The sequence below is a fragment of the Equus przewalskii genome, unplaced genomic scaffold (genome assembly GCF_037783145.1).
Source record: "Equus przewalskii isolate Varuska unplaced genomic scaffold, EquPr2 contig_452, whole genome shotgun sequence".
NCBI classification, from domain to species: domain Eukaryota; kingdom Metazoa; phylum Chordata; class Mammalia; order Perissodactyla; family Equidae; genus Equus; species Equus przewalskii.
The window spans coordinates 31,118-56,638 of record NW_027227607.1 but is presented as its reverse complement, the minus strand read 5'-3'; the positions used below and the strand labels follow the sequence as shown (position 1 = coordinate 56,638).

Sequence of the window (25,521 nt, the reverse complement as noted above, 5' to 3'; positions counted from 1 at the left end):
AAAATGGCAAAAGCGAAGGACAAAGAAAGAATACTCAGGGTAGCAAGGCAGAAGAAGATAACCTACAAAGGAACCCCTATCAGACTTTCAGCAGATTTCTCTACAGAAACTTTACAAGCTAGGAGAGACTGGAATAACACATTCAAAACTTTAAACGATAGAAATCTTCAGCCAAGAATACTCTATCCATCAAAAATAGCCTTCAGATATGAGGGAGTAACTACATCTTTTCCAGACAAACAAAACTTAAGGGACATCATAGCCACGAGACTCCCCCAAATGAAATCCTCAAGAAGGCCCTCATATTAGAAAAAAGAAAAAAAGGGAGAAAGGATTCACAAAACTCACAGTAGGGAGCCAAATATATAGAATCAGGATAGGATAGCAAATATTCAACTATAGCATTAGGATAAAGGGAAGGAAATCACCAAAAACAAAGACAGTCTTATCAATCTAAACACAAACTCACAACACAAGAGATGAAAATAATAACTTAGGAAGGGAGGAGGAAATGGACTGAATCAGTTTAGGCTAAGGAAGTAAGAGGCCACCAGAAAATGGACTATGTTATGCATGAGAATCTGAATAGAAACTTCAGGGTAGCCACTAAACTAAAAAACAGAACAGAGCCACAAAACATAAATAAGGAAAAAGCTAAGAAACCCAGCATAAGAAATTGCAGAAATCAATGGGTAGACTAAAACACACAGGATGAGAAACAAAGGTAACACAGGAAAACCGGAAAACAAGTGACAGAATGACAGGATTAAGCCCTCATGCATCAATAATCACCCTCCATGTAAATGGATTAGACTCTCCAATAAAAAGACACAGATTGGCAAGATGGATTAAAGAGCAAGATCCAAAAATTTGTTGCCTCCTGTAAACACACCTCAGCTCCAGGGACAAACACAGGCTAGAGTGAAGGGGTGGAAGACAATACTCCAAGCTAATAGCAAACAAAAGAAAGTAGGTGTTGCAATGCTTATATCACACAAAACAGATTTCAAGATAAGGCAGGTAAAGAGAGACATAGAGGGGCAATATATAATGATCAAAGTGACACTTCATCAAGAAGCAATAACACTTATAAATATCTATGCACCCAACAGAGGAGCACCAAAGTTCATACAGCAACTATTAAAAAAACTAAAAGAAGATATCAAAAATAATACAATAATAGTAGGCAGCCTCAACACCCCACTCCTATCATTGGACAGATCATCCAGACAGAAAATAAACAAGGAAACAGTGGAAGTAAATGAAAAGCTAAAACAGTTGGACTTAATAGACATATATAGAACACTCCATACCAAAACAGCAGAATACACATTCTTCTCAAGCATTCATGGAACATTCTCAAGGATAGACTATATGTTGGGAAGCAAGGCAAGTCTCTACAAATTTAAAAAAAATTGAAATAATAACAAGCATCTTCTCTAATCATAGTGTTATAAAGCTAGAAATTAATTACGAGAAAAAAGCTGAGAAAGGCACAAAGACGTGGAGACTAAACAATATGCTATTGAGCAAGCAATGTATCATTGATCAAATTAAAGAAGAATTCAAAATATATCTTGAGAAAAATTAAAATGATAACATGCCATACCAACCCATATGGGATACAGCAAAAGCTGTATTGAGAGGGAAATTCATTGCAATATAGGCATATGTTAACAAACAAGAAAAATCCCAAAAAAGAAATCTTAAACTACACCTAACTGAATTAGACAAAGAAGAACAAACAAAGCCCAAAGTCAGCAGAAGGAGAGAAATAATAAAAATCAGAGCATAAATAAATGTTATTGAAACAAAAAAAGGCAGTAGAAAAGATCAATGAAACAAAGAGCTGGTTCTTTGAGAAGATAAATAAAATTGACAAAGCCCCAGCCAGTCTTAAAATGAAAAAAAGAGAGAAATCTCAAATAAACAAAATCAGAAATGAAAGAGGAGAAATAACAAGACTCTCCAGAAATACAATGGATTATAAGAGAATACTATGAAGAACTATATGCCAACAAAATGGATAACCTAGAGGAAATGGATAAATTCTTGGACTCCTACAACCTCCCAAAGCTCACTCAAGAAGAAGCAGACAATTTGAACAGACCAATCACAAGGAAAGAGATTGAAACAGCAATCAAAAGCATCCCAAAGAATAAAACCCCAGGACCAGATGGCTTTCCTGGGGAATTCTACCAAACTTTCAGAGAGGATTTAATGCCTATCCTTTCCAGCTATTCCAAAAAATTAGAAAGGATGGAACACTTCCTAACACATTCTATGAGGCCAACATCACGCTGATACCAAAGCCTGACAAGGAAAACACGAAAAAGGAGAACTAGAGGCCAATATCGCTGATGAACATAGATGCAAAAATTCTCAACAAAATTTGGGCAACCCGAATTCAACAATTCATCAAAAGGATCCTACATCATGATCAAGTGGGATTCATACCAGGGACACAGGGATGGTTCAACATCCACAAACTAATTAACGTGATTCACCACATCAACAAACTGAGGAATAAAAACCACATGATCATCTCAATAGATGCAGAGAAGGCATTTGACAAGATCCAACAGCCATTTATGATAAAAACGCTGAACAAAATGGGCATAGAAGGAAACTACCTCAACATAATAAAGGCCATATATGACAAACCCACAGCCAACATCACACTCAATCAGCAAAAACTGAGCGCCTTACCCCTGAAAACAGGAGCAAGACAAGGATGCCCTCAATTCTCACTCTTATTTAACATAGTACTGGAGGTTTTGGCCAGAGCAATTATGCAATAAAAAGGCATAAAAGGAATCCAAATAGGGAGGCAAGAAGTGAAACTCTCAGTTTCCAGGCGACATGTTCTTGTATATAGAAAACCCCAAAGAATCCATTGGAAAACTTTTAGAAACAATCAACAACTACAGCGAAGTTGCAGGGTATAGAATCAATTTACATAAATCAGTAGCAATTCTATACTCTAATAATGAACTAACAGAAAAAGAACTCAAGAACACAATACCATTCAAAATGGAAACAAAAAGAATAAAATACCTTGGGGTGAATTTAACTAAGGAAGTGAAAGACATATACATGAAAACTACAAGTCTTTTCTGAAAGAAGTAGATGATGACATAAAGAGATATAAAGGCATTCCATATACATGGATTGGAAGAATAAATATAGTTAAAATGCCCATTCCACCTAAAGCAATCTACAGATTCAATGCAATCCCAATTAGAATCCCAATGATATTCTTTACAAAGAATCCTAAAATTCCTATGGGGCAACAAAAGACCCCGAATTGCTAAAGCAATCCTGAGGAACAAAAATAAAGCTGGAAGCGTCACAATCCCTGACTTCAAAATATACTACAAAGCTACAGTAATCAAAACAGCATGGTACCAGTACAAAAACAGGTGCACAGATCAATGGAAGAGAATTAAAAGCCCAGAAATAAAAACACACATCTATGGACAGCTAATCTTCAACAAAGGAGCTGAGGGCCTACAACGGAGAAAAGAAAGTCTTTTCAACAAATGGTTCTGGGGAAACTGCAAAGCCACATGTAAAAGAATGAAAATTGACCATTCTTTTTCACCATTCATGAAAATAAACTCTAAATGGGTCAAAGACCTAAAGGTAAGACCTGAAACCATAAGGCTTCTAGAAGACAACGTAGGCAGTACCCTCTTTGACATCAGTATTAAAAGAATCTTTTTGGACACCATGTGTTCTCAGACAAGGGAAACAATAGAAAGAATAAATAAATGGGACTTCATTAGACTAAAGAGCTTCTTCAAGGCAAATGAAAACAGGATTGAAACAAAAAAACTACCCACTAACTGGGAACAAAATATTTGCAAGTCAAACATCCGACAAATGGTTAATAGCCATAATATATAAAGAGCCCACACCACTCAACAACAAAAAAATCAAACAACCTGATCAAAATATGGGCAGGAGACATGAACAGACATTTCTCCAAAGAAGATATACAGATGGCCAATAGGCACATGAAAAGATGTTCATCATCACTGATCGTCAGGGAAATGCAAATCAAAACTACACTAACATATCACCTTACACCCATTAGAATGACAAAAATAACCAAAACAACTAGTAACAAATGTTGGAGAGGTTGTGGAGAAAAAGGAACCCTCATACGCTGCTGGTGGGAAAGCAAACAATATGGAGATTCTTCAAAAAATTAAAAATAGAAATACCATATGACCCAGCCATCCCACTACTGGGTATCTATCCAAAGAGCTTGAAGTCAGCAATTCCAAAAGTCCCATGAATCCCAATGTTCATTGCAGCATTATTTACAATAACCAAGACTTGGAAGCAGCCTAAGTATGCATCAACTGATGGTTGGATAAAGAGGATATGGTATATATATACAATGGAATACTACTCAGCTGTAAAAAAGAATAAAATTGTCCCATTTGAGCATCATGGATGGACCTTGAGGGAATTATGTTAAGTGAAAATAAGCCAGATAGAGAAGGACAATCTCTGTATGACTCAACTCACATGGGGAATTTAAAAATGTAGACAAAGAGAACAGATTAACGGCAACCAGGGGAAAGTTGGGGTGTGGGATGGGCAGAAAGGGTTAAGGGGTGCAGCTACAATGCAACTGACAAACAATAACGTACAACCGAAATTTCACAAGATTGTAAAGTATCATTAACTCAATAAAAATTAACTTAAATAATTTAAAAAAGCAAAGCAAAACATATGTTTAATGTAACTTCTTGGGGGACAGATCATTCAACCTCTGTTCAATTTAAACTTTAGTAAATTAGCCATAAAATGATAAGTAAAGTTCCAAGAACTTAAATGAAGTCTCTACACACGGAGTTTGTCATGTAAAGATTTCTGAGTTAGTACACATTACCATTTGGCTGCCTACTAAATCTTTCGTTCTTTTTCTAAGTCATCACAGAATGGGTTTATAAAGTTGTTCTAAAAATTTATAGCTTACCATCAGGGAGGATACATCAAATGCAATATAGTAAACTAAGAGTTATTCCACACTCAGACATTAAATTTAAAAGAAATATATATATATATTTTTAAATCCACATACGAAGCATTGGTACATTACAAGTACAAAGAAAGCATATCTCTGCCCTGACACCGTCCAGAATATTGTTTGCTTAAACTGTATTTGTTAACATAAATTTTATTTGCGCTTTGTATACAAAACATCAAAAACTAAAAATTAAAAACCACACACTTCAGAAGTAGTGATTGCTTAATCTAAAATTGTCAGTCTGGCCAATCTTGAGTTGTGTATAATATAATTATTGATGCATTATAATGAACGAAGTTAATTGATATGTAACATTAGGCAATTTTTATTTTTTATTGGGGGATTTATTGGAGCAGCCCTGCTAATATCAGCTACAGCATCTTGGTTAACCTGTTAAAGTCTTTCCAAACTAGCAAAGTCACCTCTATCCTGTAGATCTGTGTGGTGATTGAATAGCTCTGCTCTGTGTACCAATGGGCTAGAGTATTTTCTTGCATTGTCAATGGCTGAGTCACAAGACAAAATGTGCTATAACAAAAGCTAGTTCAAGCTCCCATTTGTGTCGTCTTTTAACATTCTATTAGCCAATGCAAATCATATAGCTGAACACAAAGCCAATGGGTGAGAAAGTATATCTTCCTTGTAGAACTGCAAACTTATAGGACAATGAGCTTAGATACAGGGAGGAATGAAGAACTGGGCCCGATATTTCAATATACCTAAAGTTTATGCTCAATTTTACTGAATGGAAAATATTCTTCTTGTATATTTCAGATAAAAACTGTGCTGTAGTTTGACAGACTTTTCCATAAATTGATGGGCCATTTGATTAGCTTCACTAGGTGACTATCTTTGCTAATTGTTTCTGATCATGTTTGACATCTCTCAGGACAGACAAAGTTTTGGTAACTTTCCAGGTATCATGGTTTCAGTCCAACTGCAGACTATGAATGATGTTACTGGCTTAACCCAAATCATGGTATTTTATCTCCAAATAAAAAATTCCAGGGGCTGGCCTGGTGGTGTAGTGGTTAAGTTTGCACACTCTCCTTCAGTGGCCCCAGGTTCGTGGTTTCAGATACCAGGTGTGTACGTACACACTGCTCATCAATCCATGCTGTAGCAATGTCCCACATACAAAATAGGGGAAGATTTGCACAGATTTTAGCTCAGGGCCAGTATTCCTCACACACACACACACACACACAAAAAAAATTCTAATTTCTATTATAATGAAGATTGCTGTCAAACTTTGTAACCTAACCTATTTGCTTGATTGTTTAGCAATATATAATATTTTCAACAATTTGTGATATACAAATATAGAGTTGCATAATTTATTTAACTTCTAATTCTCTGTCAACCAGATGTCATACACACTCAACTAAGTCAACAAGTCTTCTAATAGTCTGTTTGTATGTTAATAAAAATATGCATATTTTTGATTGGTACCTCAGCTAACATCCATTGCTAATCGACTTTTGTTTGTCCTTCTTCTCCCCAGAGCCCCCTAGTACATAGTTGTATGTACTTCTAGTTGTACCATGTGGGATGCTACCCCAGCATGGCTCCATGAGTGGTGCCATGTCTGCGCAGAAGATCCGAACCAGGGAAACTCCAGGCCACTGAAGCGGAGTGTATAAACCGATGCACTTGGCCATGGGGTCAACCCCTAATAAAAATATTTTAATGAATAAAAAAGTATTTATAGGGTGTGAACACAGTGTAGAGTGAACTATATTTGACATATACTATAGACACATGCATTTAAGAAGCTAACCTTTAAAAGAAAACATAGATTATATAAATTAGGTAAATTATAATTTTGAACTATGATTAGGTTTCTGTTTTACAGGCGAAAAGAAAACAAATTATATATTTTAAAAAACTTCTAAATAGCTGCAAACTCCTTTAGAATATATTGTTAGTTACTGTGGAAAATGCTTTTGAATAGATATTTATGTACACAAATATAATTCAGATATTCTCCAGAATTTCAAAATTATAATTTCAATCTGAATGCACACATTTTAAATGATGAAATGAGTGTATGTCTGTTAATAGAAATGATTTCATTAAGTGTTCTACAAAGTACTCATGATGGGATTTTCATTTCTCAGTATGAATTTTACTCTTCTTACTTTAAATTCTTATTAGTGGTTTGGATAGGTGCAGCTCTTTTGTTTCATTTCTGAAGAGCTGTGTGAAGTTTTTTGATGAAGGTGTTCACAAGATTATAGGAAGAATTTACAGAATTAATAGTCGCTTAATGGTGAAAATGTTCTAAGTTGAATGTAGACTACAGTGTGTAAATATTAATTTTCATATAAGATTTAGTAATAATCAAGACTTAAGGAAATTTGCAATGCTGGAAAATTTTCCTATGAGCATTCCAGCGGTAGTTCTTAGGTGATATTCTTGCTGCATGGCTGATCTTCCCTACTATTCGTCATTTTAGAAAAAGATTGACCCTGAAAGAGGAAAAGGAAATTTAGATGGACAGCTAGGGGAAGGATTGTGGAACACCTAGATAAATGCTCTTTCTTGAATATTACTGTCTAAACACATAGTTGATGCTAGTTCAAGGACAACCTTATTGATGAAAAAAGTTGCGTTATAAGCACAAAGATAAAACCCAATAGAAAGTATATGAAACTAGTTATGAACTTGTGCATCTGAGAAAAGCAATACATAGGAATGATTTTCTAGTTATAATTGCTGTTTATTTCCCTACTACTATCATCAAAATTCCAGGAAAGCCTTATAAAATGTTATAGCCTTATCCCCATGGCTGGCCTGGCAGTGCAGTGGTTAAGTGTGCACGTTCCACTTCTTGGTGGCCCAGGGTTCACCGGTTCAAATCCTGGGTATGGACACGGCACCACTTGGCACGCCATGCTGTGGTAGGCGTCCCACATATAAAAGTAGAGGAAGATGGGCATGGATGTTAGCTCAGGGCTAGGCTTCCTCAGCAAAAAGAGGGGGACTGACAGTAGTTAGCTCAGGGCTGAACTTCCTCAAAAAAAAAGTTATAGCCTTATCCCCAATGTAGATGGTGCATTAGAGAAGATGTAATTCCAATCTTACATAAACTTACACAAACAACAGAATAAGTAGAGAACACTTTCCCATTCATTTTATGATGCCAGCATCACTAGATAGGTAAGTTACAGAACAACATATCATAAATATATACTGACAAATAGTTAAAATATCAAATCAATTCATCAAGATATAAAATAGATAGTTCATCACATTCAAGAGGGATTTAATCCAAGATTTCAAGTTTGGTATATCATTTCTAATCCATCAATGTGATTCATCACATTAACAAAATAAAATAGAAGAACATATAGTCACCTCAACATGTGTGAAGAATAGTTAATAAAATTAAGCAACTATTCATGATAAAATACTCAGCAAACTAGGAACACAAGGGACAGAGTGTTATAACAAAAAATTCATTTACTTCTTTCTGGATAATAAATTATCAATAGTATGGAAAATTGAAGCAATGGAATTTCAGTTAAGGGAAGGACAAGATTTTTGCCTTTGACAAATTTGACTCAATTACTGCAGAGACTGAGGCTGAGGAAAAATATAGGATCAAATCTCATTCCCTTTTCATAGCTGGCTTTTTTATTGAAATGAAATTCTCACAATATTAATAATTTTAAATTAAAAAAACATTAATCACGTTAAAATACCCACCATATTGTGCAACCACACCTCTAACTAGTTCCAAAATATTTTCATCATCGCAAAAAATATCATACCCATTAAACATTTTTTCCCAATTTTCCCCTCCTCCCAGGTCCTAATAATGAGCAATCTACGTTCTGTCGCTATGTATTTGCCCATCCTATTCATTTCATATAAAGAGGATCATGCAATATGTGATCTTTGTGCCTGGTTTATTTCATTTGGCATGCTGTTTCAATATACATCCACATTATCATATCTATCAGCACTTTATTTCTTTTTATGATTAAATAATATTCCAACACCTATAAATACTACTTTTAGGGTATCCATCAATTTATTGAAGGACATTTGGTCTGCTTGACCTTTCGTCTAATGTGAATAGTGCTGTGGGGAACATTCATGTGTGAGTGTTTGTGTGCCTGTTGTCAATTCTATTTGATATATAGCTAAGAATGGAATTGCTGGGTACCTAGAGTTAGCCAAACTGTGAGGTTTGAGGGCACAATGTCCAGTAGTGCACTCAATTCTGACACAAAATGAAAGCCTGAGGAATTCCCAAAACCACTCTTAGGTACACTAATTTCCAAGATATTTCAAACAACTAACTGAAAACTATGCTCAGAGTTATAGTTCATCACAAGCTATGGATACAGATCAATAACACAAGGGAAGAGACATATTGGACAGAGTCTAGGAGGAGTCCACAAGAGAAATTCCCATAGTGCTCAGAATATGTTATCATCCCAGCATTAACATTGTACAATAAACATGAGTTATTCCCAACCAGGGAGGTTCACATGAGCCTCAGTGTTCGGTTTTTATTAGGACTCTATCACATGGGCTTGATGGCTTGATTGTCCAAATGGTTGATCTCAGCCTCCAGGTTGATTGATAACCCATATCTAAAGGCCTCTGCCCTAAATTATATGGTTAATCTTTCTGGTATGAGCAATCTCTACCTTAAGATTGTCTAATATGACCAGCTCCACCCTGATATCAGGGGTGGCCAGATGCCCTCCCTAAACAGACACTACTATTAGGTAAGAGATAGATTTTCTCCCAGAAATTGAGGGCAAATGCCAACTTCTCTTTGTCCAAGACAAAAATTTTTACTATGCATTGGATTTAATAGTAATTCTATGTTTGTCTATGTGAGGAACCAGCAGACTGAATTCCACAGTGTCTGAGCCGTTTTGGATTCCCATGAACATTGTATGACAGTTCAAGTTGCTCCAAATCCTTGCCAACACTTGCTAATATATGTTTGTTTTTTAGTCATCCCAGTGGATGTGAAGTGCCATCTCATTATAATATTGATTTGCATTTTCCTAAAATCTAAAGATCTCGAGCATCTTTTCATGTGCTATTTTGACATTTGTAAACCTTGTTATATATCTTATTTGGCTTTTTGTTACTGAGTTGTAAGAGTGCTATAGAAATTCTGGATACTAGACTGCTATCAGATATTTGATTTGTAAAGCTTTTCTCTTATTTTGTAGGCTTTTTATTCACCTTATTAATAATTTATTTGAAGGAGATTATCCCTGAGCTAATATCCATGTCCATCTTTTTATAATTTATATGTGGGACACCTGCCACAACATGACTTAATAAGTGGTGTGTAGGTCCCTACACAGGATTTGAAGTAGCTAACCCCAGGCCACCAAAACAGAGCTTGTGAACTTATTAACTGCTGTGCCACTGAGCAGGCCGCTTGATAATGTTTTTTGATGCGTAAATATTTTAAATTTCAAGGAGTCCAATTTATCTATTTTTTTTTAAAGATTTTATTTTTTCCTTTTTCTCCCCAAAGCCCCCCAGTACATAGTTGTATATTTCTCATTGTGGGTTCTTCTAGTTGTGGTATGTGGGACGCTGCCTCAGCGTGGTTTGATGAGCAGTGCCATGTCCGCGCCCAGGATTCAAACCAACGAAACACTGGGACGCCTGCAGCGGAGCACGCGAACTTAACCACTAGGCCACGGGGCAAGCCCTATCTATTTTTTTCTTTTGTGGCTTATACTTTTGTTCTCATATCTAGGAATCCATTACCAAATCCAAGGCCATGAAAATGTACCTCTGTTTTTCTTCTAAGTGTTTTATAGTTTTTGCTCTTGCATGTAGGGATTTGTTCTGTCAATGCAGTTTAGCAATTACCATTCTAAAGATAGAAGAGATAACTTGAGATTTTCTTTGAGCCAAGCTGATGATTATAACCTGGGAAGGCAGTTTCCACACAGGGAGAAAGTATTCCAGAGAAGCATTGTTTTCAGTACAGTTTTATACCTTTTTAGAACTAAGAACACACATTAAACATGCCCAGGATACATATTCATCAAAGTTTCAAGGAGGTATTCAGTTGCAAATTAGCAGGACAACATGACCTTGATGTACAGGAAAAGGAATATATCCTGAGTAGTACTGATACAGGTGTTACCCATACTGGTGTTGTAGGAGGGGAAGCATGTATTCTTATCTTCAAAGAGTGCATTCTTTTACTTTAATTATTAAAGCAGATGTACAATGTGTATTTGATAGGGCATAAGTCAAGCTTCTATACTTCAAGCTGAATCAGTTTTAAATGAGAATAACTACCTCATATACTTCAATATGTGAAAATTTCTTGTCCATTCAATTTTGAGTCAATTGTTCTGTGTGATATGTAGGTGTACAACCTCATTATTATTATTATTTTTTTTGAGGAAGATTAACCCTGAGCTAACATCTGCCACCAATCCTCCTCTTTTTGCTGAGAAAGATTGGCCCTGAGCTATAAAATCCATTCCCGTCTTCCTCTGTTTTATACGTGGGACACCTGCCATAGCATGGTTTGATAAGCAGCATGTAGGTCCACACCTGAGATCCGAACCAGTGAACTCTGGGTTGCCAATGCTGAACATGCAAACTTAACTGCTGCGCCACTGGGCTGGACCCCAACCTCATTATCTTACATGTGAATTTCCAGTTGTCTTGGCACCGCTTATTAAAGAAACTATTCTTTCCCCATTGAATGTCCTAGGACGCCTGTTGAAAATCAATGTTCCATAGATATGTGGGTTTATTTCTGGATTCTCAATCCTATTCCCGTACTTTGAATATTTATCCTTTTCCTCGTACTATGCTGTAGTTTTGTGGTTAAGTTGTGAAATCAGGAATTGTGAATCCCCCAAATTTGTTGTCTTTCAAGTTTGCTTTAGCTATTCAGTCCCTTAGATTTCCTTATGAATTTGCAGATCAGTTTCTATTTCCACAAAATTCCCTTGGGAATTTTGATAAGGATTGCATACCACAAATTGTGGTAGTATTTTCAGTTTAACAATATTAAGTCTTCCAAGCTATTGTAGAGGAGGGAAACTTTACCCATTTTAATTTTTCAGTTTGAGCTTTTTAACAAAAAGACATGTTAACGAGAAAAACAGTTAATTAATGCATACAATGCACATCACATAGGAGAAAACTCAACATAGAGAAACTCAAAGGGACACATTAGAACTGTGGCTTAGGTAGCATCTTCAAGAAGGAACAATAAATTTAGAGAGAAATGACAAGACAAAGGAAAGCAGTTTTTGGCTTTGTAAGGCAGCAAAATCTCGGAAGGTAAGTAAATGGATGGAAAGCGATTGAGTAAGGTTTGTTTACAAATGTCTTTGGTGCCTTTGAGCTGGTAAGAGTCTGTCTCCAGTAAAAGAAGAATTAATATCTTGCCTTTTAGGAGAAAAAGGGAGACTAGAGAGAGCTTTTCCTCTATTTGCTGCCACCTACTTGCCTTCAACTCAAAATAATGTTTATGTAAAAGGCATATTTTAGGATAATATAATCTGGTTTCCTTCACTATGAACACACAATACCTTTTCATTTATTTAGCTGTTCTTTCATTTGTTTCAGTAGTGGTTTTTAGTTTTCAGTGTACAAGTCTTTCACCTCCTTGTTAAGTTTTCTAGGTATTTCATTCTGTTAGGTGCTACTTAAGTGGAATTATTTTCTTAATTTCTGTGAAGATTGCTCATCTCTGCCTTATAGAAGCACAACTGATTTTTTCCCGCTTATTTTGTACCATGTAACTTTGCTGAATTTGTTTATTGGTTCTATTAGTTTTTTGTTGTCATTAATTCTTTGGGAGATATAAATATATATATAGATATAGATGTATCCTATGAATAGACATAGTTTAACTTGTTTCAAACTTGGATGCCTTTCGTTTCTATTTTTAGCCTAAGTACACTGGCTAGAACTTCCAGTACAAAAAGGCCAGGAGTGGTGAAAGTTGCATCCTTGTCTTCTTAGTAGAAAGCTTTCAGTCTTTAACCATTTCTTATGCTACTGGTGGAATTTCATGAACAGCTTTTATTAGTTTCGTAATAGGCTTTATTAGCTTGATAAAGTTCCCTACTAGTCATAGTTTTCTGAGCGTTTTTATCGTGAGAGAGTGCTTGAATATGTCTAATGCTTTCCCTGTGTCAATTGAGGTGATCACGTGGTTTTATTCCTCTGTTCTCTTAATGTTGTACAGTGCACTGATTGGTTGTTTATGTTGAACCAGACTTAACTTCCTGGAACAATCTCACCAGATCATGTTATATAATCCTTTCAGTATGCTATTGGATTCAGTTTGCTAGTCTTTTGTTGAGGATTCAACCAAACTTTTAAGGAATCATTGATATCAGTCCTTCTTAAAGTCTTCCAAAAAGTAGAGGGAAAACTTCCAAACTGATTTTCTGAGCCCAACATTACACTGATACCAAAGCTACACAAAGATCCCACGATAAAAGCACAGGCCAGCATCTCTGATGAACACAGATAAATATTTAGAGATGCAGTTCCTCAGGTGTAGCGTTTCTGAGACTGCTGAGTGTCGCTTGTCCTTGATTTTCCTCTGTGCTGTGTGAGGTCAGCTCCAATGAGATCAAGCTTTTCTAAACAAGTATTTACAGGGTTGTTCTATGATTGCCTCTTCTTCATTTACAAAAGAGAACCATAACCTCAGAAGCACCATAATGATGGTGAGCCACAGACAGGGAGAAACCTGAGCCCCTATAATATTATAAGGAGCAGAGCCATGAATGTTCAGGAATGCATTTTTGGTCTTGCTTTAGTGAGAAATAATCATCTACTTCATCAAGTCACTGGTAAATTTGATTTGTCTTTAAAAGCACTGTGGAAAGTGTTACCAAAATTAGTGATCATCTTTTTCATAAACTGATATTTTTAGAAAACATATGATCCAAAATTTTTTTCAAGGTTCAATAGTAAATATGAACATCTGAGAGCACTCTACTTACATTTAAAAGGCCAATGCAAATTGTTTTCTATTAATAAAATCAATAGAAATGAATAGTGTGAATAGAAAATCACTTTTACAATATATTACTAATTAACAAAGAAAAAATAAACAATGTGGCTTATTGTGTAGGCAGCTCTATATTTAGAAACATGGGAAGATAAAAATACCTTCATAAGAAAATAGAAAAATAAATTAAACATGAATTAATAATTGCTCTCTCTAGCTATTGTTTTATAGACACTTTTTCCCTTGCCCATTTCTGTTTTCTACATCCATGTAAAGTTAAGATATATAAAATCTTGTTTATTTTTCTTAAGATTAATTGAGCAAACTTGATAATACAAATGCCCCAGGAGAACTTTGGGAAAATAATATACATCGAAGATGTCACACCGGACAATGTTATGTCTAATTACTAGAATTGCAGTCTTCAACACAATCCTTCAATGATATTCTCTAGTCTTTACATCCCTAAGGTCTTGATTTATATATTTGCAACACAGTTTGCTGCTAGAATTTAGTTTTCAGATGTGATCTTATATCTGATATCTCTGAGTTTTCCTAATATGTTGGAAAAAACGTAACTTATAGGAAACATTTAATGAAATATTCTTGGGACTCCTACTACTGTTTTCAGATCTGTTTCTATTAATCAAATACCAAGCAGGAACAGTCCTGGATTTCCTTAACATTAGCAGAGAATTCTTCAGTAAATGACTCACTCAAGTGCTTCTGTATTTAGGTGAGTTGATTTAGTCTTCTTTTATTTACTTTAGAAGGGATATAGAGGCTCCCAGGAATCATTGCAGTAGATAAATACATGTTTGGAACAGTGTCCACAAATCCACTTAGTTTGACTAGGAGAGGGATTATGGTGTTATATTCTGATTCCTTTTTTCTTTCAAATGATATTCATCCTGGTTTTCTCATTGGGGGGCCACAATGTAGCCTGCAATGAAATAAACATTTTGGAAAATAGACAATAATAAAAAAAAATGGGCCTTGTATTCACGCTTCTTATGATCTCTGAGGAAGAAAGTGACAATAACCATGTTTGGAAATGACAAGATACAGCATATGGAATTGTGAGTTATAAATATTAAGTATGTATGTGTACAAAAGAGAAGAAACAATGAGAATGTTTATAATAGTAGGTTATAAAATAAAACATTATAATTGTGAGAATAAAATGGGACAATAAACTATAAACAAATGAGCATGTGCTATGTAGCTGAACTTGCCAAATCCGCCATGACTAAAAAAGAATGTTAAATGTTAATGAGGTTGAATTTATAGATACAAGAATTTTTGGAAAAGCAAGGATGAACAATGTAAATTTCATGTATTAATTAATAAAAAGTATTTGGCATCTTAAAATTCATTGGTTCTCAGCTAAATTAATCATGGAAAATTGTTCTGGCAATGTTGCATAGAACATTTTAAATTGAAGGAATGTGATAGGGAAATATGTCCATAATCTATCTTTCCAGTGGCTAGATTTATATTAAGCATTTTTACAGAGGAAGGATCTGCCATGGGAGTGATTTTTGGAAAATAACTTTCCTATGGGCAGAAGCATGTGGGAATCAGAGAAAACTATAGTGTAATGAAAAAATCTGTAGGAGAATGGGGAATACTTATTATGCATCTTAGATGAAGTGCCCAAAGAAATCCTACATTGTTTGTGTTGTGTGGATTCTCTAGGAAAGAATTTCTACATTGTATTCCCAAATGACCCCACCTGTTGACAGGTGTCCATGCTTGGGCCTGATTTTCACAACCAAGTAAGGTTTTTGAAATCATATCAACTACGCATAAATCCAATAAATAAGAAAGCTGGATATCTGCTGTGCATCACATCACATCTTACAGCTTTTAATTTCATTATCAAAATACCTATTTCCTTTCTAGTAACTTAGATTTTGTATTATTACCATGCTCATTTTACTGTTGAATAAATACCTACTGGCATCAGGTAATATTCAAGAAATATTATGGTGCACTATTTGAGGTGGGTCTGTATCCTGACACTGGTCCTTGGAAAAGATTCAAACTTAATTTTTCCTGCAGCTTGAAACTTATATGCATCATCCAGTATTTTCATAGTTCTATTATTTGTCACTTACCCAACTTACAAAATTTACCACATTGGAAAATGAAGATCTTTTTGTTCAATATTGTTTCAACTATTATCACTGAAGACACAGCACATATTTTGTTGTGAACACCTCCTGAAGAATAATGCAATATGCCATCAATAATAACATTTAACTATTTTAAAAATTAGTTCAACATGAGTGAAAAGATTAGAATACTTCTACAGCACAGGACCAGAATGTATTGAGACCATTGTGTTACTAAGAGTCAGAAGGGCACTGAAAAGAACGTAGTACAAGTAAGAAAGTATTAAATTGATCATTTTGTAAGAATGTTACCATTTAAAAAATTTTTTCAGAGACGTAAGTTAATTATCTCACAGCTTAAGAGGTGAGGCAGGGAAGAAATTGTAGAAACTCATGATATACATTTCCTCCAATACAACTATTTTTACTAAGCCGAGATTGAACCATGTTAGATTGCCCCTTCTCATTATGTCAGCTGCCTATGATGAAAAAGTATTGTTATTTGAAATATATTGGGATCTACTCTCTTTTTTATTCTTCCTGTCTTAACTTTGTTTTTGATTATTCCACTCACACAAAATCCTTATTCACTGTGTAATAATCACATAAGAAAAGACGACCTTTTGAAATAATGTAACAGTGGAAGTCCAGCATTTTTAGCATCACCCTTAATAGAGATCCATTGAGCCTCTCAACTTTTCTTCTATTCTCTTACCAATTTCAAATCTTGGTTCTTACTTCTCTGGGTCAACTTTCATCTTTTATCCACAGGAACCAAGAAAATCAGAGTGGTGGAGTCACCTTTGTTCTTTTGGGCTTCTCAGAATACCCAAAACTCCAGTTGCCTCTGTTTCTGGTATTCCTGACCATCTACACAGTCATTGTGCTGGGAAACCTAGGCATGATTGTGATTATCAAGATCAACCCCAAACTCCACACCCCCATGTACTTTTTCCTCAGCCACTTATCCTTTGTTGATTTCTGTTACTCTACCATAGTTACACCCAAACTATTAGAAAACTTGGTTGTGGAAGACAGAACCATCTCCTTCACAGGATGCATCACGCAATTCTTCTTTGGATGTATTTTTGTGGTGACAGAAACATTCATGTTGGCAGCAATGGCATATGACCGATTTGTGGCAGTTTGTAACCCTCTTCTCTACACAGTTGTCATGTCTCAGAAGCTTTGTTTTTTGTTGGTGTCTGCATCCTACTCTTGGGGTATAGCCTGTTCTTTAATATTCACATGCTTTTTGTTGACCTTATCCTTTTGTGGTAATAACTTCATAAATAACTTTGGCTGTGAGCAAGCTGCCATAGTTGCTGTCTCCTGCTCAGATCCATACGTTAACCAGAAGATCATGATAGTCTCTGCCACATTCAATGAAATAAGCAGCTTAATAATCATCCTTACTTCATATGTTTTCATTTTTATCACTGTCATGAAGATGCCTTCAACTGAGGGACGCCAAAAAGCCTTCTCCACATGTGCCTCCCACCTGACCACCATTACCATTTTCCATGGGAGCGTCCTTTTTCTCTACTGTGTTCCTAACTCCAGAAGTTCATGGCTCATGGTCAAAGTAGCCTCTGTCTTTTACACAGTGGTCATCCCAATGCTGAATCCCCTGATCTACAGCCTCAGGAACAAAGATGTGAAAGATACAGCCCACAAGTTAGTCAATACTAAATCGTTGTGTGATGAATTATAAAAATAGAAATGTTCTTTGTTTCTTTTGAGAGTAGTGGATAGAGTTGTTCTATAGCAAAGCAGTACACAAATCTACGATAACATTGTAGTTGACAGTCCAATATCTATTTGTTCTAATGTTTAGTAAAATAACATTACAAATAATACTAGGTATAAAACCATAGACTACTTAAACTAAGTCTTTGATTCAAAAATTGGAATATAAAGGGTTCTGTATGGTGTGTATCACAGTATGATTGCCCAGGACAGATTTCAGTTCAATTTAAGTCATTTGGGATTTTTGAGAAGATATGAGGGATTATTGGTTACAATGAGGAAGTATACTTCTTAATATAAAAGTGGTACATTAAGAGCTGTTCAATGTAAGACCCTAAATATCTAAAAAAATTATATTTAGTTCCATAAGAAACATCTTAGCACTGGAAGAGTCATAGACAAGCATAAATAAATAAGGAATATATTACCCTTAAAAAGTTCCAAATATGATGTAGTTAAATTATAATTGGTAGTATAATCAAATATATAATATTTTATTTCCATGCACTAGCACAAGAAAATGGTACATGTGTTGGAAGTATGGCCCATCACTCTAGTTTTTCCATTTATGTCAATGTGGTTGTATATTTCATTGATTGATTTATTTGTTTATTGAAATTTTATTGAGGTAATTTTAATTTATTTGTTACAATAAATAATATAGAGAGATCTTGATGTGCTTTACCCAGTTTCCCTGATGACAGTACAATACAGCAACCAGGATATTGATAATAAAATGCATCAATCTTATTCAGGGACCAGTGATTTACTTACAAAAACCAAACAGTCTTGAACTCCATTGGGATGCAGCAGTAACAATCCTTTTGAATCAGTGACTTGACAGAGGTCACTCTGCTGATACCAACTGGGTCACTTTAGTGTCAACACTGAGCTCACCAGATGAACTAACCTTCAATCTACAGGCCTGCTTGTATACCATCTTTGTTGGACCATTTAGCTACTGGTCTGTGTTGAATGCTGAATCACAGTAATGTATGCCCAACAAAAGAACATATTTCAAGCTCCTGTTTGAGTCTCACCTGCTATTATTTTATGAATCAAAGGAAAACACATGGCTAGGCCCGAAGTCAAAGTGTGAGAATGTTACCTAACTCTTGGAGAACTGTAAAGTTACAAGTCAATGGTCAGGGTTATATGGAGAAGTGTAGAGTTTGGTTCAAACTCTAGCAAAGACTGATTAAAACATTTATCTCAAGGAACACATTCTTTCTCGATAAGGCCAGATAACTCTATGGCAGATAACAGATAACTCATGACTTGGACATATTTTACCAAAGCTTTCTAATAATTGATAGGTCATTGGGTTGCTTTAAGCAAATGACTGGTTTAGATCAAATATAAGAACTTGCCTTTTCTACTTGTGTCTTGCTAATCATGATTAAGCTTTACAAGCAGAGAATAGAGTGATATCCATGTGTTGTGGTTCTAATTCAACCCATTAAATGTTACTTGTTTCTCTCCATGATTTAGAGTTTTATATTCATACAGAAATTGAATGCTCTTTTCCAGAATGCTTTACATCAAATCATGTCTTATGTAACTTACTCTTTAAGGATATACTGCAACATTCTCGATACTCAGTGAATTGCAATGGTAACAAAGAATTTACTGTAATTTTTAATTCTTTTTCAACCAGGGGATGTAAGTAAATGTTCATATCAGGTACTATGAAAACCTGTGTGTGTGTGTGTATCTGTGTGTTTGTATGAGTGTGCATAGTTTAGTAAATATCTTTAAAAAAGCAAAAAGTATTTAGGAGGTTTGAGCATGCATCATGGAATATTTGGTATATTCGGTAAGGTTTATAGGGTAAATATTAGAATATATTATTCTTAAATATTGATTTTGAAGTTATACTTGTAATTGTATACTTGTAATTTGAAGTTATAACTTGTAATTGGGTACTCAGGTTTTCTGTCTTGTAATGGAAAGTAAAACAAAAGCATGAAGCTGGCCCCACAATGGTTAATTTCGGTGTGCTCCATTTTGGCTGCCTGGGTTCACAGACGGATCCGGGGCATGGACCTATGCTATTCGTCAGCCATGCTGTGAAGGTGACCCATATATAAAATAGAGGAAGGTTGTCACGGATGTTAGCTCAGGGTGAATCTTGCTCAGCAAAACAAAAACAAAAAAATAGTAAACAGTTGCAAAATCCTTTTAGAACAGGATGTTCTTTTATTTTTGTAAACACTCTAGAATGAGAAGTTAATTTACACAAATGTAATGCAAAATTCTTTTCAAAAACTCTTAGGTTATGCTTTCAGCCTAAAAGTAGACATTTTAACTCTACAGCTAAATGTATGTTACATAATGTGTTAGTTCACTAATGGTTCTAGTAAATGTTGGTTTTAGTTTACTATTTTTCCTACTAATGAATTTATATGATGCTCTTCTTTTGAAATTTTGGATGTAGTATGTATGAATGTGGCTGTTTTTCCTTGAAGTCCTGTGTCAAGACAGGTCAACAATTAGGACTATTTTCTTTCCTAACTAATTTGTGTCCTAGAGGAATAGGTACAAGAATCACATAGATGGATTTAAAACATCAGGACTCTGGTCTCTATGGCTGAACTGAAGAATACAGCTAGATCTATAGACAAGATGGGGGTAAATAGCATATAGCCCCTCTCCCAACTCCCAGCTGAAGAAATGCATATTCAGGCTGTAACGAACAATAAGCCTAAATGGTTGAATGTAAAAATATGTACAATAATGTTAAATGTGTTTCCATAAAAATACATGTGCCAAAACTTAAGCAAAATAAAGAGATTAAAGAGCATATCATATCAACTATAATGAAGTTGGAGTCATTGGAGTAGATGTGACTGTCATTTTTTCATGATTTTAAGAAGTATCGCCTCTATACAAAGGTAAATTATTTTTAAGACATAAAGATCCACATGTTAATGATTGAGAAGAAATTATATTCTAAGTTGCAGAAGAGGAAGTTTCTTCTAATTATTTTGTTTGTAGTTCATGACAAAAGACTCTGTCGGGATTCTCCAAGGCCTATGTCCCCAAGGTCAGATACTTAGACATAAAACACCCTGATCATGGAGTATAGGATCCAGGTCTGTCTATTCCTCAAGGACATGTCTATGCTTCCTCCAAAACTTCTTGACAGTTGCAAAAATTATGTTTCTTGGTATCTTTATTAAGTAATGTTTTGCAAGAACCATCAACTGTCTAACTAAACGATTGGGAAAATCTAGAAAAAAATCAATTTTGAGTCAATATTTTATTCAGTTTATTAACACTAGCAAGGAAGCCTTCAAGAAAAAAAAAAGATACATCAGGAATATCTGACTTTTGGTGAGTTGATTCTACCTAGGATCGTCTTTTCATTCTGAAGTGAGGGATACTGGAATCTAGCAAATTTTTAACAAGAGAAACCTACCTGAGCTAAGAGCAATATCTACTTAGTTCATGGTTATAATCAACAGGCTAAATTCTACATTCATTGTTCCCAGGACCATTGTCCTGAACTCGAAATATGTCTATTTTAAGCACATTCGGTGTCATGGAAGAAATGTTAATAAGTCTTATTCTAAAGAAATTATATTCTTCAGGGAAAAGGCTAACGCACAGACATACATACACCCCCACATGCACACAAACACATACCTGTAAAAATAGCAAAATATGTGAGCCATTGTACAAACGTTGTGATGATATGAGTGGGAAAATAAGAGAAAAGACATGTAGATTACCCAGCGATGTTTTCTTGGGAGAGTTACGTAGTAACTCATGAATGATGGCACAGTGTAAAAGGACAAGTGTAGAAGTGCCATTTCAGAGGCATAGACAGTGGAAGATTAGAAGATACAAATGGCTTGTTTTTGTACAATAAAGTTTTTAAATACTGTTGTGAATGAAGCAGTATGGTAGTGACAAAGGGATGTGGTTATATATATATTCCTGGAGATACTATAGAAATCCAGGCTGAAGATTTTCAATTTGATTCGTTTAGTATAAAATATCTTCCCAAACCCCTACCCTATTGCATTCCAGGCTGAGTGAGAGTAAACAGAACTTAATCTTACAGATTGGACAGTAGTTTAGCAGCATAGTTGGGAATCTTATATCCAGATGAGTGGATAGTTGGTAACAGTGGAAATGAAGAGGGAGGACATTTTGACTATTTCTCTTTTTTTCATTTTTCCAAGATTGCCTTTTCCACAGTCAAAGACATAAGCTGGCACAAAGAAAGTCAGGGAGGACAAGATGGGATTAGGAAAGCAAGGGAAAAATGAAGATTATATATAAGTGGATTAAAAATGGATACAATTGTGAGGCCCAGATTGAATGAAAAATCTGAAATTAGAAGGAGTCCAGGATATGAGAGTCTTTTAAAAATAGCTTCCCAAATTTGCTCTGCAAACTTTTTCAAGACTTGGAACCGATGCTGTTTTCTTGGAGATCAACAGCATTAAAGAATCAAGATGGAAGGGACCTGATATTTGTGGAGGCTTTACCTAAGTGTGGGATTTATTCTCAGATATTTTAAAGTCAAACCTCATTTAAGATGTCCACTCTAAATATTAAATGATCTAGCATGGTGTTGTTATCCACATTTTGTAGATGATAAAATTGAGGCTCATAAAATTAAACAACTTGTTAAAACTACATAAGTAATGAATGACAGAGGGTGAATCTGAACTAATGGGATCTGCTTCCAAAGTCCATGTTCTTTACAAAATGGCATGATGTGATGGCGCTTTTTCTCCATCCATTCAAATCTCATCTCTGAATGAGGAGAAAAAAATGGTTGATATTAGAATTTTATAAGAAAAGTTTCAGATAAGAAAAAATAAATGGGATGCTTATTTTCTTTTTTCTGTGCTGTTAACAAAGAAGTAGTTTATTCATTCAAACTCAATTATACCCTCAGGTATCAAGCTAAGTTAGTTAAACACAATACTCTAACTACTTTGATAAAATTATCGCCATAACATTCTTAACAATTATTTTCTTATTAATTCATTTTTAGTACCTGTTTTACTTGTAAACTAATAAATAAACAATGTGAGCCTGGCTCTCAAATGATTGTGAGATGGGTGAGGAAGTGTTACATTCATTATCAGTGATATTTAACTCTTCCGGATTAAGACTCCTTGTGATTATTCGACTTAAAGTTCGTGTTGAGTACAACATGTTGAACAGAACCTGCATAGTGTTTAAAAGTGGACGTAAAAGAACATTTAACAAAAATTTAACAAATAGCCCAAATAGCAAGGAGAATGGAATGGGCAATGACAATTGGTAGTACTGAAGGAAGCTGAAGAAATGGCAAAGGCAATTGAGGCAGACAGAGCGGCCTGAGTAAAAACAAGAAACAACGTGGTCAGCAGTCAAGCTGCTTAGAATGGAAGACCATGCAAGGAGCAAGAGGAGAATAAAAGAATGAAACAATGCATGAGATTTAATAATAAATGCACAATCCTCAACTTTGTCTGAAAACTTCAATTGCATATGCATGGGATTTGTTACTGGTAAATCATAGACAAAGTTTGGCGAGGCAGTAAATTGACCTAACACTGTTCAAATATTTGACTGCAAATGCTCAGTTAGACATTAATATTAGAAAGGTAGCGAATAACAGCAGATTGCTGAGTTCCATGTTGCTTGGCCTGAAAGGAAATTCCTGAGAAGATATGTTTAGTTCTAGTTTCAGTATCAGCTCAGAAGGGTCAGCGGTGTACCCAAAACATTGAGTAGATCCTCTGGAATATTTAGAAACCAGTGTGAGGAAGAAAATGGAAAACACACACATACATGAAACCAACAGTAAAAATATTTACCTAGAAAGAAAGAGCAAGAGATTAATTTTAAGTATCTTCAAATATTTGAATGTCTATAACATAAAAGGGTGTTAGATTTAATTTCTGTGAACTCCAGAGATAGATTTAGATCCATTTGGATCTGGAAAGCACCAGAAAATACATTAAGAATACTGGTTAAGAGAAATTTTCAAACATAGAATTGACTATGATGGTTTCTGCTTTGGTAAGTTTCACTTACAGTTTGAAAAAGGATCATTAGCTGCAAGGATGGAGCCTTAATGTAAGGAGGAGCAGCAGAAGTATTGCTAATGAAGACTGAACACAAGGTGAATGAGAATATTCAGGAATGATATGCTTTTTAACTGTGCCAAGTCTTGTCTTAATCTTGGTTTAGAATCTTTCAAGAAGATCTTAGTTTCTAACATGATCTAACAATTCCAGGGATTCTTTCCAATCTAAGTTCTAGAATCTTTGCTGATAGAATGCATTCATCTAGTTTTCTTTCTTTCCTACTTTCTGGTAGCAGATTGTAGCTCAAAATTTTTAACTTGCAGAGATGTGATCCAATGAAAGCAATCTAAGTTACCAAAATAGAGAAGCCTTTTTTATCTACACATGTGACTAAATACATGCAGTTTACAAAAGGTCAACCCACTCTTCCATGTAATGGAAAATGTGGTTGCACAGCTGATGGTTTTTGCCTGGGGTTAGTGGTAGATTTGATTACAGGCTGTTGCTTGTTGCAAACAAAGCCAAAATCGGTGCCACTTCATAGATGGGTTTAAGACAGCACTGTTATACTTGTTACAGCTCCACATTCATTTCCAGAGTCAGGGTTTCTTAGGTTTAATCATGTGAAATTCCTAATATTTAAATTCTTTTTGGTTTACAAAAGTGAAATATTTATATTTTTGAAGCTTACACATTTTTTCATTCCTCATTGGCCACCACACCTAAGTTTGTCACTTCAAAAAAAGATTTTTGTGTATTGTTGTAAGAGATATTTCTTTTTTAGTACTACTTGTTTGTTTTATAATCGCTAACAAATAAGCAGATTTTTTTTTCTTTTTAATACAGTATGCAATATAAACAGACTGCATAACCAACAAAAGATATTCAATGTGAAACTTTCAAGAAGATCTCTAAAACTCTTCCTCAGAAGACAGTTTTAAATCATTGAGCATTTTGAGCCTTTAGTGAACATACAGTGGGTATGTAATTGAGAAAACTTAATTATCAGTGGAACTTTTTGCCAGACTACTTAAAGATCATTTCAAGTAGATATTCTATGAGTCCTTGATAATGGGATATACCTGGAATACACAAACATTCAATCTATCAATACAGAATTGTGAATGTCTGATGATACATTTTTCCCCAAAGAAATTTACTATTTTTTTAATGTAAAAGTGTTTAATTTCCCAAGGCCACTTCTGCCATGATCATATGACTACTATGATCTATTTGACATTTTTCTGATTTCACTCCATGTTTACTTTGTTCTCGTAAGTTATATTTTATCATAGGATATTCAATGCTCTAAATAGCACACACATTTATAGATCGCTTATAAAATAATACTATTGATGAGTACTAGTTTTTTCTTGTTTTCCAGATGAGGAAACTAAAGTACTGAAGGACAAAGCTAACTGTCCATAATCAAAAACTAAGTTTTCAAGCAAGACTCCAAAGTAGAGCAGAACACTCACAAATGCACAGTGACTGCGTTGCATTCAACAGTTTATGTGGAATTTTGCTGAGTTCCTCTTACCCTACCTTCTCAAGTTAAGCTGATCAGGTTTCTTTTTTTTT

General features: G+C 35.0%; 1 protein-coding gene and 1 long non-coding RNA gene across 2 annotated transcripts in view; one reads left to right on the top strand and one right to left on the bottom strand.

The window, feature by feature from the left end:
• Positions 1–25,521, bottom strand: part of LOC139081321 (uncharacterized) — a 103,226-nt gene that overhangs the window by 51,072 nt on the left and 26,633 nt on the right. The gene's annotated exons all lie outside the window — the stretch shown is intronic.
• Positions 2,863–17,867, top strand: LOC103543820 (olfactory receptor 5D13-like). The gene is made up of 2 exons (XM_070606786.1): positions 2,863–2,942; positions 16,814–17,867. The coding sequence occupies exons 1-2, from the start codon at positions 2,863–2,865 to the stop codon at positions 17,865–17,867; spliced, it is 1,134 nt and encodes a 377-aa protein (XP_070462887.1).

Bases quoted from the DNA above. Each gene is read 5' to 3' on its own strand.
- LOC103543820 (XM_070606786.1), top strand. From the start codon at position 2,863: ATGTTCTTGTATATAGAAAACCCCAAAGAATCCATTGGAAAACTTTTA. The intron at 2,943-16,813 runs GTATAGAATCAA...CAGCATTTTTAG, and splicing joins AACTACAGCGAAGTTGCAGG to CATCACCCTTAATAGAGATC.